The sequence below is a fragment of the Ornithodoros turicata genome, chromosome 4 (genome assembly GCF_037126465.1).
Source record: "Ornithodoros turicata isolate Travis chromosome 4, ASM3712646v1, whole genome shotgun sequence".
Lineage (NCBI taxonomy): Eukaryota > Metazoa > Arthropoda > Arachnida > Ixodida > Argasidae > Ornithodoros > Ornithodoros turicata.
The window spans coordinates 2,833,032-2,847,661 of NC_088204.1; the positions used below are offsets into that span (position 1 = coordinate 2,833,032).

The window sequence follows — 14,630 nt, forward strand, 5'->3', positions numbered from 1 at the left end:
TTTTCTTGGATAATGTGGGAACAAAAAATATTTTATAAAATTACAGATTCGAAGCAGCCACAACAGTGCTTCGAATCTGTAGTTGCATACATACATGATATCTTGTGTACTCCTCTGACAAAGAATGCCGTCTGTCGTCTGCAATCATTTTATAGTTGCTGAAAGCTCTTTCGGCATCTACAGAGTTTATAGGAACGTTATGGGAAGGAGCTTACAGTATTGTAAGCTCCTTCCCATAAAGTTCCTACATGGAAGTTCCTAATGCCTTGTGGAAGTTACGACATCCTTTTTGTTTGTGGGCTGTAGGCATTATTTAAGAGTCTTTAAAGGCAAACTCCCAAGCATCAAATCAAAATATCATCAATCAAATCAGTCAAATAATATATGTATATCTACTTCTTGTGCTGAATAAAAAGTTTCAAAGTTTTTAAAATCAAAATTCCGCACTGCCACCGCTAAACTGCACACGGGAGGGACGCCGCTCCTTCCTCAGGAGGAGTATGCACAATAAACTTGGGTTAACTTAAGCTAACTACAATCTGGCTGTGTTGGTCCTGCAGCATGGAAAATTTCGTAAAGCAGGCTTCACCTCATGCAGGGAAGCGTCAGGTGAAGCCCACCTTCGCTAGGTGTCGTTTCATATTCTGCGAGTAGTCGGATATTCGGAAATCCGCATATTCGAACATTGGGTATTCGATTCGCGAATAAAATACTTCGAGCGATTGATATTTGATTCCAATTCGCACGCCCTAAAAATACTAATAAACTATATACGCGCACCCCTAAAAACAAGGGATTCTGTGAAATTCCGTGCCAACGAAGGATTCCGCGATATTTCGGGGAATCGCGGAAACCCCCCGGGGCTTAGGCATTGTACTGGTGTTCAGAGATACAGTTATTGCTTGCTCTAATAAAGTTTCGTTTTGTACCATTCTTTTTCCGATTTTCGGCTCCGTTCCATCCTGACGATCTGTACGCATTCTGCCGTATTATTTGTTTCTACCTTTCACTTCTACGCTTCCTGTGTTTTGTTGTGCTTCTAAAATAAAATGTTAACGTCCGTGACATGATGGCTACTTCTGTGGCTACATTTGGCTGCTTTTCGACACCCGGATGACTACATTTTGCGTCAACCTAGCTTACATCCTGTCATCGCAGTGGAGTCAGAAAAGAGGGCGAAGACACTGCTCTTCGTTTTTGGAGCGAGGGCAGTTCTATTTTTGAGATGTGATGTGGGAAAGCATTCCGCTCGTCCCATCCTGCCGTTGGCAACAAAGGGCCCCCAGTCAATTTTCTCAGTCAGCCTGCACCGGTTGCTTAGTGCGAGCACCAACATGAATAACGTGGCACATTCCGAGAAACTGCATTTTGATACCAATGCGATCCATGCTGGTCAAGATCCCAATCAATGGACGTCACGGGCCATCATTCCGCCGATTTCAATGTCAACTACATTCCTCCAGAAGTCGCCGGCGGATCATTATGTGAGTAGCGAACGACGCGCGCGCCCCCATGCGGAGTAACGTCAGAAGACACTCTCATAGCGATACTCTTTAGCGATCTGTAAAGCGGGGGAGGGGGGGGGGGGGCTGCTCCTTTCTTTTTCTTTCTTTCTTCTCGCGCAAGGGGTTACCAGCGCAAATAGGCCTTTTCTGTTGGAGAGCGTGTCGGCTGTGATGAGAGTTCTACCCGTATGGTTCAAGCCCGTCGCTCGAGACTTTTGAAAAAGTGAGAAAAATCTGCAGAAAGGCTTGGTGTTTATTTGACTTCCTAATTCATAATACAATACATATCTGGGTTAGACTTAAAACAATTTAAAAACCTTCGTAGTGCTGTAACAATAAGATATAAAGTTGAAAAATACAGGAATACGGCTACACTTCAGTAGTTGTAACCTATAATAGCTTCAAAGAGCTTGTGACTGAGTTGATTCTCAGAGTAATTAATCATGAGGTACAATTTGATAATTCTAGAATATAGCCCGTTTATTAGCCAACAGGTAGAATAAGGTTTCATTCTTGAAAGTCGCGCCCGGTCTCGTTCTTGTCGTGCGTATTTCCCCTAGCGCTCCAATGGCAGCAGATGGGCAGCAGACATGTACACATACCAACACGCCCAAAGCATTGTGTTGACAGGTAACATGCGGTTGCTTATCGCTTCTAGCACCTAAAACGTAGCTGTACGGTAATTCGTTTAAAGCTAATTAGCATTAATTAACAGTCTCTTATCGTGGTAAGTGTTGCATCAACACACCCCTCATTTCAATCCTGTTGTCAGATACTGTTTGCGCGGCAACGCACATTACTGATGATTTTGATAACAATAATATTGTAATGTTAAAAAAACAATTGACAAAGAAGAAGTTCAAAAAATCGCATTGTTTGCAGACCATACCCAGGAATTCAGGAAGCACCTATCTCGCGCACCTGCGCGACATGTCGGCAAACTTTGTATAGATTTGCGTGACTATATCAATCAATCAATCAATCAATCAAGTCAATGAACTGTACCGCCTGTCGCGTACTCTTTGAATGTGCACGAAATTTGAGGAGCGTGGTGACCGTAAAAAAAGAAATGAAAGTACAAACAATTATGTTACCTCTCTTACAGGGATTTAAGTACTCGCGCTCAGGAAACCCTACAAGGAACTGCCTCGAAGCATGCTTGGCGGCATTAGAACATGCAGAATATGGTCAGTATATCTCGCTGTAAGGGATGGAACGTACCCACAGACATATGTCATCGAATATTGGGCTCCACGTTCCCTACCTGGGCAACAGGCACTATTTGAAGGGGGCGTTTTGGGGTGAAATGCCCACTGACACTCTAAAAGATGACACTGTGCTGTTCTTTCTTTTTTGTTGTCTAATGACAGCCAATCATCATCACGAGTAAGAAGCAGACACTGTGTCTCATTCGTCAAGCTGTCCGTCAGGAGGCGCCACGCAAAATATTTTTTCGCCCTGCGGTGTATATGCTGAGCGCTATCGAATTTACAAAGTTTACAAAAACAGTCTTTATCGCGGTTCCGGTTCAGTACGTAGATTTCGAAGGATTGGAAAGATTAGAAGGCTGGAAGGTCTAACGTATCCGAAAATATCATATGCCACGCACCGAAGTGACCGGCACCATGTTGCTTATCCTGGACTGGACAGCTTCCTTTATTCGCTCCGAGATCGGACAGTGTCGGCGCGCTGCGGAGAAACTCTGAACTACCACTGTGTGGACGCGTCGTCTGCTTTTACACGTTTATTCGGGTGCGTTTTCTTATTCAACCCGAGTAGCCAGGAAGTTGGGTAACAACGTCAGAGCCTTTATGATCACGTGACTTAAGAGTAGCCTCCTTTGACCGTAATTTTGGAACGGCTAGAGTTACTCTACGATCAAAATGGCGGACTGACGGGCGAGACGATGTGGAAGTGGTGGCAGACTGTCTGCTTAACAACTTACCGCGCATGCGTGCGCTCGAGCAGATTTTGAAAATGGTCGACAGTTTTTAACCAGTCCTACATTTCCAAATTGAGCACCACCGAAATTGTCTGTCATCAGGATGGTTCAATTAGGGATTGAAAGGATGACCGCTTCTTCGGAACCTTGCATAAACAGCTGATTAGCAGTAACCAATCAGCGAGCGCGGACGGTGTGTCGTCAGCGCAAGGTCGCAGGCTGGTACTATACTCTGCACCACCGTTGCGCACGGTCGCTTTGTGTGGCGTACTTTAAATTCAATTTCAGGGATAATTATGACTCTGTGGTGTGAATTACTTCGCATGGTGCATCTTACTGGCCTACTTTCCAGTTTTACAGAAAGAAAAAAAAACAGGGTGTTAAAAGTGACTCCTGTACACTCTTAAAAATGAACTTCACCGCATAGCACTCTCCTAGCCAACCATCACCCCGAATGACAACGTTCTCGCCTCTGATTTGTTGAAAATGGGAGGAGGAGCCTATTTTGTGCCGTGCATAATGGGCACAAAATAGACTCCTCCTCCCGTTTTCAACAAATCAGAGGCGAGAACGTTGTCATTCGGAATGATGGTTGGCTAGGAGCGTGCTATGTGGTGAAGTTCATTTCTAAGAGTGTACTACTGGAAATGGCGTCATGTCAATGCCTGAACACATACGTATACAGCTTAGTAATAATTAATAAGCCACAGTTAAATAGTGAAACGATGAGGGTAACAAAATTCAGGCAACTAAATGCTGAGGTAATGACACAGTAGTAACGTTCGCTGGTCTGAAAAATCGACTGCCCTCAGTGGAACACCTGCACTTTATTCCTCGTCGTCCCCAACGAGACTCCCCCCAATTCTATACTTCCTCCGTTACAACAGTCAAGCAAACAAATGGAATGATGGGCCAATATAATACTACACTCTTAAAAATGAACTTCACCACATAGCACGCCGCTAGCCAACCATCATCTCGAATGATATCGTTGTCCGCCTTGATTTGTTGAAAACGTGAGGCGTACGCCTTTTTTGTGACACTTATGCTGTTCATAATTGTCACAGAAAGGCGTACGCCTCCCGTTTTCAACAAATCAGAGCAGATAACGATATCATTCGAGATGGCTGGGAGCGTGCTATGCGGTGAAGTTCATTTTTAAGAGTGTAGGCCCATAACACATTGATCTAACGTAATAATGAAGAAGTGCTGTGCCAATGAAATGTTGAGCTAAAAAGACACTGATCTAATGAAATAATATGAAATGCGTAATCGATATTAATACAGCATGAGATGTACTTTCTTTCGTACTTTCTTCCTCTCTAAACAGGCCTTGCGTATTCTTCGGGATTGGCCGCCACGCACAATGTAACACAACTGCTCCAAATTGGCGACCACATCCTCAGCTTTGATGACTTGTACGGAGGTAATTATATTTCCCAAGAGCTGTTCAACGCGGGCTATCATCATATATAGTTCCAGGAAGAAGTTGAGAAAGCTAACCATTTATCGCACGGCTCGAATCGCTGTCATTACAGGAACAAGCAGGTTGTTTCGAACGTGTGTCATGCCCCGTGGCATCGACGTTTCATTCGTGGATTGCACGGACTTGAAGAAAGTTGAGGCGGACCTCAAACCAAACACAAAAGTAGGTTACCACAGTGGCTGCTTGTTTACAATAAATCAGTCATCCAAATCGACCTTAGGCAGTACAACTAGGTTAGGAACCTAACTTGTAACAAACAAGTAACGTAGTTGTCTGGGAAGTTACTTGGAGGAGGAGGAGGAGGAGTGTCGTTGGGAGGAACCCGAGAGGTCTGCCTGCCTGATTAGGCGGCATGTTTCTCGGGAAGGGAAAGGTGGTGGAGAGGAGGAGAGGAAAGGGTGAAGTGGAAGACCGAGCGGAATCCGCTCGGGGGGAGGATAGCTGCGTCCATGGGCCGACTTCAGGGGAACTGTGCCGGCATACGCCTATTACACATCTGAGGGAAACCCAGGAAAAACCCCAGACGGCACAGCCGGCCCGCGGATTCGAACCGCGGACCTCCCAGTCTCCAAGCGCACGCGTTACCGCTGCGCCACCGGAGCTGGTAAAGTTACTTGGGGTTTACAAATCCGCGGGATTCTGCAAAAAAGAAAAGAAAACAAGCAAAAAAAAAAAACATTCTCCCAAAATCGCTTACCAACTCGTCCCGCGCGCTTTTCCAGCTTTTCCTAGATAGCTTGTCAGTGTGATTGTTGTTGCTGTCAGTGTGCAATTCGCAAAGAAAATTAGACTCAACGTTGACAATTTTTCTCCGGGCATTCCTGTCGTTAAATTTTCTTTCGTCGCGGCACGTCGGGCATTGCAGTCGCCACTGATCGGGTGTAACCAGCGAAAATGCCGCAGATCGATTGAAATCCTTACATAGTTCAGTAGTATATCGAACATTCTGCGCATAACACACGATTTCGAGGGAAACAGCGAGTTCCACAAGACAGAGCGAATTCGCGCTGAGAGTTTGGGGCTCCAACAATCACGGTTTGAAATTGAGTTTTGGGGAATTGCATTTACTCGTAAGTAGTAATTGTAAGGTAATTGAGTTACTTCAGCTCTGTAACTGTAGCTGTAACTCAGCTGTATAGTACAGCTAAAAAAAAGTAACTATATATCGCTCAATTACTCTCTTCGCAGCACTGGCACGTACTGCGACCTAGAAGTTATACTTTTTTTAAACGTATACCGATTACTAGGCTAGATGTCACATCTCATCTTAAATCTGTCTTTTGTGACACCTTTCAGTTAGTCTGGATCGAGACACCGAGTAATCCATTGATGAAAGTTGTCGATATCAAGGCCGTGTGCAACATTGTAAAGCAGAAGTCCAGCGCCCTCGTCGCAGTGGACAATACGTTCATGTCTGCTCATTTTCAGGTGAATAAAGTGTATTACACCAATAGATAACATTCGATAAGTAGACAAGGATGCACGGGTGTGCCTTGTATGACATAGTTTGTATTGTTTCTACTCTGCAGAAGCCCTTGCTCTTAGGTGCAGATATTGTACTTCATTCCCTTACAAAATACATGAATGGTAAGCACTATATATATATATATATATATATATATTTTACCGACACTGTAGTAATGAGATACTCTTTCTGCTTGCAGGTCACTCTGATGTGGTGATGGGTGCCCTGTGTACGAACCACAAGGATGTTCACGAAAGGCTGCGTTATTGCCAAAATGGTATAAAGCACTTAGATTTTGTGTTCCGCGTACAGGAAAAGAACTGAGAGACGACCATAGTAATTTGTTTCAGCTACTGGAGCTGTACCATCTCCATTTGACTGTTTCCTCGTGAACCGAGGCTTAAAGACTCTTCATGTCCGAATGGAGCGTCACATGCAAAACGGCCTTGCTGTGGCACACTATCTGGAGAAGCATCCCTCGGTCGAGAAGGTCCTTCATCCAGGTAGAAATGTCATTTATGTATATACTGAATTTCTCTTCGAAATTCATTTACTTTTCCCGCGTGTGGTCATGTGAGATGATTCTCTGTGAGGTGAAATATGAGGCAAATCTGCATGTGAAGCTACCTGACATAACATAAGGGGATTTTGTAGGTGTGATGTGAGGCAATTCTCAGTGTGATGCGAATTTATCGATGTGATATAAGAGGGCTCTACATTTGATTTAAAGTGAGGTGATTGCTGAGGTGTCAAGGGACCAAGTACTACTTAAAAGAGGCTTAATGATATTTTTCCAACTGTGTCATAGAACCGTTAGAAATCTTGACTTTATAGAAGTGATAGACGATGAGCGCCTCAGACAGTGCCTCGGACCACATTGAAAATACAACAACCTTGCGTATATGATGTATGCAGGTCTCCCATCACACCCCCAGTATGAAATTGCCAAGAAACAGTGCTCAGGATTTAGCGGTATGGTGTCCTTTTACATCAAGGGAGGATTGAAAGAAGGAAAAGATTTTCTCAGCAACCTCAACGTATTTTCTCTCGCCGAAAGTCTCGGCGGCATCGAGAGCCTGGCAGAACTTCCGTATGTACATGTCCTACTTTGTCCATACATGTCCTTCTACTCCCTACTGTCCTACTATGTCCTGTCAAAAGCGATGTCCCGGCACCACCTAGCTGACTATGCAACGTTTCCTTACAGATCAGTAATGACGCATGCATCTGTACCTCCGGACCAAAGAAAAGAGTTGGGGATTACCGATAACCTTGTCAGATTATCCGTAGGAATCGAACATATTGACGACCTGATACAAGATCTTGACCAGGCACTGAAGAAAGCTGTGAGTAGCACACATTATAACTAGGGCCTGACTTTTTCGGGTTTTATTTTTGGCCAAATTCGGGGGGTAAATATCGGGTGATATTTTTCATTTGAAAATTCGGGTGTATTCGGGTTAAATCCCGTTACGGCATATTCTGTCGTCAGAAATTCGGGTGTATTCGGGTGATTTTTTTTTGTTCAATAAAAATTTGTCTTATCATGGAACTAATGTTTAGCAATGTTATCAAACTTTATTTTAATGCACGCTTACGAGTGTGCCACGCGACCCGGATGTTTTCGGGTAGATTCAGGTTAAACCCGAATTTTACAGATTTCGTTCGGGGGGTAAATATCGGGCGGATACGGGTTTAACCCTAAAAAGTCAGGCCCTAATTATAACTGTGTAAGGATGATAAACGAGATAAGATTATGTACTTCATTGTGGTGGTTCTTGAAGAAGCGTCACGAAATGTCTAAATGATACTAGAGCATCAACAATATGTATAGGGCTGTGCGAATAGTAAAAATTTCCATTACGAATATTGCGAGTATTTGACTTGGAATATCGAACAGAACAATGACTTGGAGCAACCCTGTTTTACTGCAATGTGTACTTACAGCACATACAACCATATTTTGACACAGAAATGTGTAGGGAAGCATCAACTGTGAAAGGGTGAGGAAAAGGTTGCCACTCCCATAAGACAATTTACGCTGCTACAGTTTCACGTGTACCCCACTCATTGTAAAGTTCTTCGAGGACAGGTCAGGCTCAAAAAGCTATGGTTTGTTGCGGTGCTATAAGTGACGCACACTGAGTCAAACTATCTTTCGCGCCAAAGCTGCTTCTCTCTCACGTGACAGCGGCTGCTTTAGCTTTATGACAAATGGGAGACCTCCCGTCGTGTTCAAAACTATGCTCGAAATACTGGGGAGTTGTTCAACATGGTCGTGCAGCGCGGATGCGGTATGTGTGGAATTTGATGGCAAGCATTTCCGCCGTCAGCAGCGATATGCGCGGCTATCGCGACGCCATCAGTCACGGTCGATTCCGAAACTACAGTGTCATTCTACTCCTCGTTCGTCACTGACAATAACGCCGACATCCGACGCTAATTAGCGGATTAGTTTCTGTACAATTTGATTTAATGCATTACAAGAGCAGACGACGTACGTTGAAAGTATGCCGGAATTCCCTCTCTGGAAACCGGAGAGAACGACACTCGAACAAAGCCAATCACGGAGCGCCCTTTGGCGCGGACAAGTCCAATCAGAAAGCGGTCGGAGAGCCTTCGGCAACAGACCGGCGGGCGGTTGGGACGGCGTCTGCAGGTCGCGGAGATTGTCGTGGAATGTGTCATTTCCAGTTTTTTTGGTTAGCGCCGGACCTGTTCGTGCAGCCAGGAGCGTAATACCGTGTAACACGTGACATGGTCTCTCCCACTCCTCTCTCGAGCTCCCACAGGATAAGCGAAAGTCGGAGTATTTGCTGAGGACTTGTCACTTAGTCCAGTGGTTCCCAAACTTCGCCGCCCCGCGGCAATTAAAAATATAGACGACGTCGTCGCTACGTCGAACTACTTCCGATCTCAGCGCACGAACGTTAGCCAAAACGACACGCCATTTTATTTGAGCTATACATTCAGAGCGAGTTCTCTGGGCCAGAAAGTTTCGCACAACGGCAGGAACGCTCGTGCTTTCGGACGCCAAAGATGATTTTCGTTTGACAGCGCTCAGAAATCGTTCCATTAAACTCTGAAACCACAAACACGAACGAACGCTTATTCCCGAGCAAATACGGTGCCGTGATCTGCGAACGACGACTGCATGCTTCGCCCACCGACAACGCACGCGAAACGGTTTTCTTAGGTTTTCAGCGTCCGCTGTAATTCGAAAAGACGCGCGGTGCACCGTGAAAGCGAAGCGTCCGCATATGCCGCGATAGACGCAGACGCTATGGTTGGAGTAAGTGGACCTCACGACATAGACTTTGGCCCTCGTGCACAAGTGAAATCAGGCGTGAAGGCGAGGCTGTGTGATGCATCGAAAGCGTGGCGTACCCCTCAGCAAGCGCATTTATGAAAAACATCCGGGTCTGCTGCCACGGACACGGCGTGATTTCTTTTTCTTTTTCTTTTTTCGGAACGTGTCGCGCGACCCACAGTATGGGAACCAGCGGCTTAGTATATTGCCGTGCGAACGTGAAGCAGACAAGCTCGGAGACAATCGCCTGCGCTGCGCTCCCATTCGTGTGCCTGGCTTACGTCATCACGATGTTACTATCGCTGAGGCTTCCTTGGCTGCTTGGGAATCCGAATTTTTTAAGCTCTTTTATTTAATATGTAAGCTGTTTTCGGAAGAGAAACTTAGCCAAATATACTGTGAAGCGGTGCCGAACATTATCGTATCGGCCTCATACACACGTTTCCTGTGAGGGTGGGGTGATGAATGGAAATGGAGTGATTATGAGAATGATGAAGGGATGAAGGTTAATAAGGCAGGAGTAACTGTGATAACTGATAACGGATAACTGATTTATTGGCGAACGGGAACGTGCGTCCGCACGCTAGGCAAGGCACCAGAACAACTCTCGCAGCGGGGGAGAGGGCGAGGCTTGGCACCGGGGCGCCGCCAATGGTAAACAGGGGGAGAAGGTACCATACGCTCACATTTCAGATGCGATCTATCCAGGTTGATTCCGAAACTCTAGTGGCGTTTTACTCTGCGTTTATCACTGACCATAACGCCGAAAATCCCGCGCGAATTGTTGGCGTTGTCTCTGTGCAGTTTTATGGAACACGTGTCAAGAGCAGACGACGCATATTGAGAGTGTTCCAGGATTCCCTCTCTGGAAACGTCACGCGCGCAAGGCCAATCAGTGAGCGTCCCTTTTGCACGTACGAGACCAATCAGGGATCGGCTGGAGGGACCTCCTGGCGACCGTCCAACAGGCGGGCGGGCGAGTCGCGGAATTCTAGAGGGCGGCGTCTATGCTCTGTGATCGGCTTGCGGAATGCTGTTTCTGGTTAGCGTCGGACGTGCTCGTACAGCCAGGAGTGTAACAACGTGTTCAGCGCAACATGGTCACGTCAGAACACACATGGGTGAGCGAAAGTCGGCGTATTTACCGACGACGAAACCAACTTCCGATAGCGATTCCACATGCAAACCCACGTGCGAGCCTGTGTCGTGCAAGTTTCATTCGGGTCACTCCACGCCAAATGATCCAAAGGTCTTCACTTCTGGACCAAAAATTATCGTGGATACCCTATGGTATGAATAGACGTTTCCCAAAGTTTTACTGGGGAATATTGAGCCCCTGTCATTTTACGCGGCGTCAAAGTTTTCGGTCGGCACGAAAATCATAGTATGTTTGAGATGATCGGGCGGGTGCATCGCTCAAGTTCAGTGGCGTTGCCACGGGGGGGCTAGGGGGGGCTCGAGCCCCCCCTACCTGCCACGGACCAACCCACACAAATCGTGCAAATCCGAGAACATAATATATGGGGGGGGGGGGGACCAGTGTGACGATCGCGAAAGTTCTTGCAGTTCATGGCGTCTATCTAAGAAGCACTCTTGAATGGTTTTCAAAGTATGAGCTTTTCAAAATACTTCCAATCTCGTGACACCACCTCATTGGTCATGACAGCCTATACATGTAATCGTACTGTGAACGTCTAAATCAACTATTTTCGTTCCTTTTTTAATCCTCAGTTTGCAGTGTGCACAAGTATGTGCGTGTTGTCGACACAGGATCAGGGGGGGGGGGAATTTTTGTATCGAGCCCCCCCTACCTTGGGGGTCTGGCTACGCCACTGCTCAAGTTACAGGACTGGGTTCGAAAAATGTGCAGAAGAAGCAATTTTCCCAACTTTTAGTGCCCTAAAAGGCCCCAGCTGTCGGCGCTTTTTCGTGCAACTTTTCGATTTTTTAAGTATACTTTACGTAGCAGCTACGATTGAAAACTTTGACCCCGCGTAAAATGACAGAGGCTTATTCCCCGTAATCGTTTGCGGACGCGCTTGATGATTTTGCGTGACGCCGGTGTCGCAGGAGAACGGGACGCTCTGCTACAGTGCCGCACGGCGTCGGGAAAATGCTGCGTGGGTTTAGCGCGTAACGCGCGCGAATTCGGGAAATCTCGAATATATTCGGTTTATTCGAAAGCCACGAATATAAAACCGTCGAATCAAATCGAATATTGAAAATATTCTATTCGTATTCGAAATGTCGAATATTCGCACAGCCCTGTGTGGTGATCAGTGAAGTTATACATCACAAAATGACTGATGGTCACCAGATGATAAGAATATACCAACTTGATGGTGGTAGTTGTTAAAAATGTAGATAAAATGTCCTATATCACCAGACATAATAGATTATCCACAGATGATAAGCGTGATAAGTATTTTATAATAGTCATTTAGGAAGAGGTAGTTTAAATTATACACAGTATATATATATATATAATTATACACAGTATATGTGCAGTGCAGTGTGTGCACATTAAAAATATTCTGTCTGTCTCTTGCAGGTGAAATGAAATAGATGAAATGAAAGCATAAATGAAATGCTATGACTGACCAGTAACACCAAAAACTGAGTGAATTCCATGCGGTATTTCACCCGCAACACCTGTCCCTGTCTCAGAATTCGTCAGGTGGAGCTGGAGGCTCGTCACCATCTGGAAAAAGCAGGATATATATACATACATATAACCAAACTTTTCTACAGTCAAATCGCAACATGTGTCATTGTGTTCAAATCTCACGCGATTATAGAGAGGCTTTCAAACTAAAAACGGTTCGATGAAGTGAATATATTGAAATATACCACATGCAAATAAGTGACAGCTGCACTCTAAGAAAAAGGGAGTAAAATGGGGAGTAACTGCAGCTTCTAGTCCCATAGACTGCAATTACTCCCGATTTTGAGTCCCCTAACCCCGACATTACTCCTCAGGACTGCAAATTGTCACTGAACTTCACAAATGGTCTTCCGAATGCAACAGTCTATGTAAATATGTGCCCTTGGTCAATTTGGTAGCATAACCCTGTATAACTCAGCCAACGTAGCAATTTTCCAGCCACACAGAGTAAGAAACAGTTAGCGCTTCTTTCTTCGCAAATTGTGCCCTAGTATGGCGCAAGATTTTATATCAGTCGATATATCACGGTTGACGTATTGGTTCAAAGTGTTTTCATGCATGCACACTAATTATGTACCTGGGACTCTTAGAACAGAACGTGAAATGCAGCCTCCACTCTGTGATATTCATTTACTCCCGAAAGGGGCTTTTTTCTTTTTTTGTGGCAATGCACTTAGTCTACAAGAGGAGTAAAATTATTCATTTTCTTTCTTAGATTGTGGTCGCCACGGACAATGCATCAGCAGCTCTACTTTTGCGGAATTAGAGTGGATCCGAGCTTTCAATCTTGATCTTGAAGTCGACCTGCTGAGATGTGCGTCCATTTTGATTATGGCATAAGGCACAGAGTACAAACGTGGAGCGGATCTACCATACCCATCTGTACTTTAAAAAAAGAAAAAAAAAGAGTTGTGATGTAATACTAGAGAGGATTACGCGCTGTGGGGTTTGACGCGAAGAAAAACATTTTTGGCCGCGCACCATGAGTACATAGTTGCCCGACATGAAAGTGAAGCATTCGCGAGCCCTCAGTTGCTCCTCAGTGATAGTCCTTCAAATTCTTCCAAAGTTGGAATATGCAGCCTCCGTGTGGGATACTGATCACCGCACAATCTCGAACTCCGTAGAAACAGGGCAGTCCAATTCATATTCGGTAGTTACAACCGCACCGCCATAGGCACTACTATATTAATAGGAGTGGGAGGGCGGGATAAACATAACCTCAATCTGCCTCTGCTTTCCACTTCACAAAATTTATAATAAAAATAATAATAACCTTAGAGAATCGTTAATCCAACAGCGTACCGATGCTTGCAGAAAGTGAACATTCCCTCATGCTCAACAAGGTCATTTCACGATTAATTTCTGCCTCTTACATCGCTGGAGTCGAACACCTTTGCGGTGCCATTACATCTATTAGGGACGCCAAGCAAGTTAAGAAATGTCTACGCTACTGTTCTACTGCATAGTAATTTTTTCAATCTCCATGTTGACACTTCTGCTGTAATAGACCTCTACCCGAGAAACGTCATCATGACGTTGGTAGACAGACTGAAACCGAAACAAATCGGAAGGGGAGAGCTGGGTTCCACGAATGGGCACTTGTTCGCTGCCTTCTACTGAAAGAAAAGTGGATCCGAAGGTCGCGTCCCTTTCAGGGACTATCGCGTAATCCCCTCAAGACCGTGGCTTTCGGGCGCGACTTTGTTCGCCCTTAGCTTCGAGCGTATATAGTTCAAGTCTACCAAATTGGTGGCGCTGTCGAACACTATGACGTCATTTCTTTACAAACAGGGAGATGTCTATTGCTAGACGAAAGAGTGGCAGGGCGGACGCAATGCATCCTGGACAGGTCTTATAGTCGCACGTCACAGCAAACGTCAAGGCATACGTGACCTAAAAGATGACCGCGCGCCCGTGGTCGCCAGCAAAATCGTTTGCAAGCAATGCGGTTGTCGTTTCTGCGTGACGTTTTGGATGTCTTTCGACCAGGGTAATTATTTTTATCCAATAGTCTCGCAGTAAAACGCGCAGTTTTGCGCATAAGGCGTCGTACTGTTGACGACTTCCAAAGATGTGATTACATTCATCTCTTGGCTTTATGACGACGGAAATACGTCGGTAAGCGGCAAAACGACATGTCAACAAAGTAACATGACCTCAAAATGACGTTTTCTATGATGTGGGGCCAGGACAAGGTGGCGGTTTTGCAAGAAGCACCCGCTTGAGGGTAGGTATAAACAGATGGCGGATTTAT

The 14,630-nt window shown here is 45.4% G+C and overlaps 1 protein-coding gene across 3 annotated transcripts; it reads left to right on the forward strand.

Annotated features, from left to right (window-relative positions):
* Positions 1-1,278: 1,278 nt before the first annotated feature.
* On the forward strand, positions 1,279-13,306 carry LOC135392619 (cystathionine gamma-lyase-like). 3 transcript variants are annotated; one of them, XM_064623329.1, is made up of 11 exons: positions 1,279-1,484; positions 2,611-2,692; positions 4,778-4,873; positions 4,986-5,095; positions 6,230-6,361; positions 6,463-6,520; positions 6,598-6,675; positions 6,749-6,901; positions 7,314-7,488; positions 7,606-7,744; positions 13,089-13,306. In XM_064623329.1, the coding sequence occupies exons 1-11, from the start codon at positions 1,335-1,337 to the stop codon at positions 13,137-13,139; spliced, it is 1,224 nt and encodes a 407-aa protein (XP_064479399.1). In that variant the 5' UTR covers positions 1,279-1,334; the 3' UTR covers positions 13,140-13,306. The 3 variants fall into 3 exon arrangements, with proteins under 3 accessions (XP_064479399.1, XP_064479401.1, XP_064479400.1); XM_064623331.1 differs by lacking the exon at positions 13,089-13,306 and adding an exon at positions 12,260-12,847; XM_064623330.1 differs by lacking the exon at positions 13,089-13,306 and having other exon boundaries at positions 7,606-8,197.
* Positions 13,307-14,630: the final 1,324 nt, after the last annotated feature.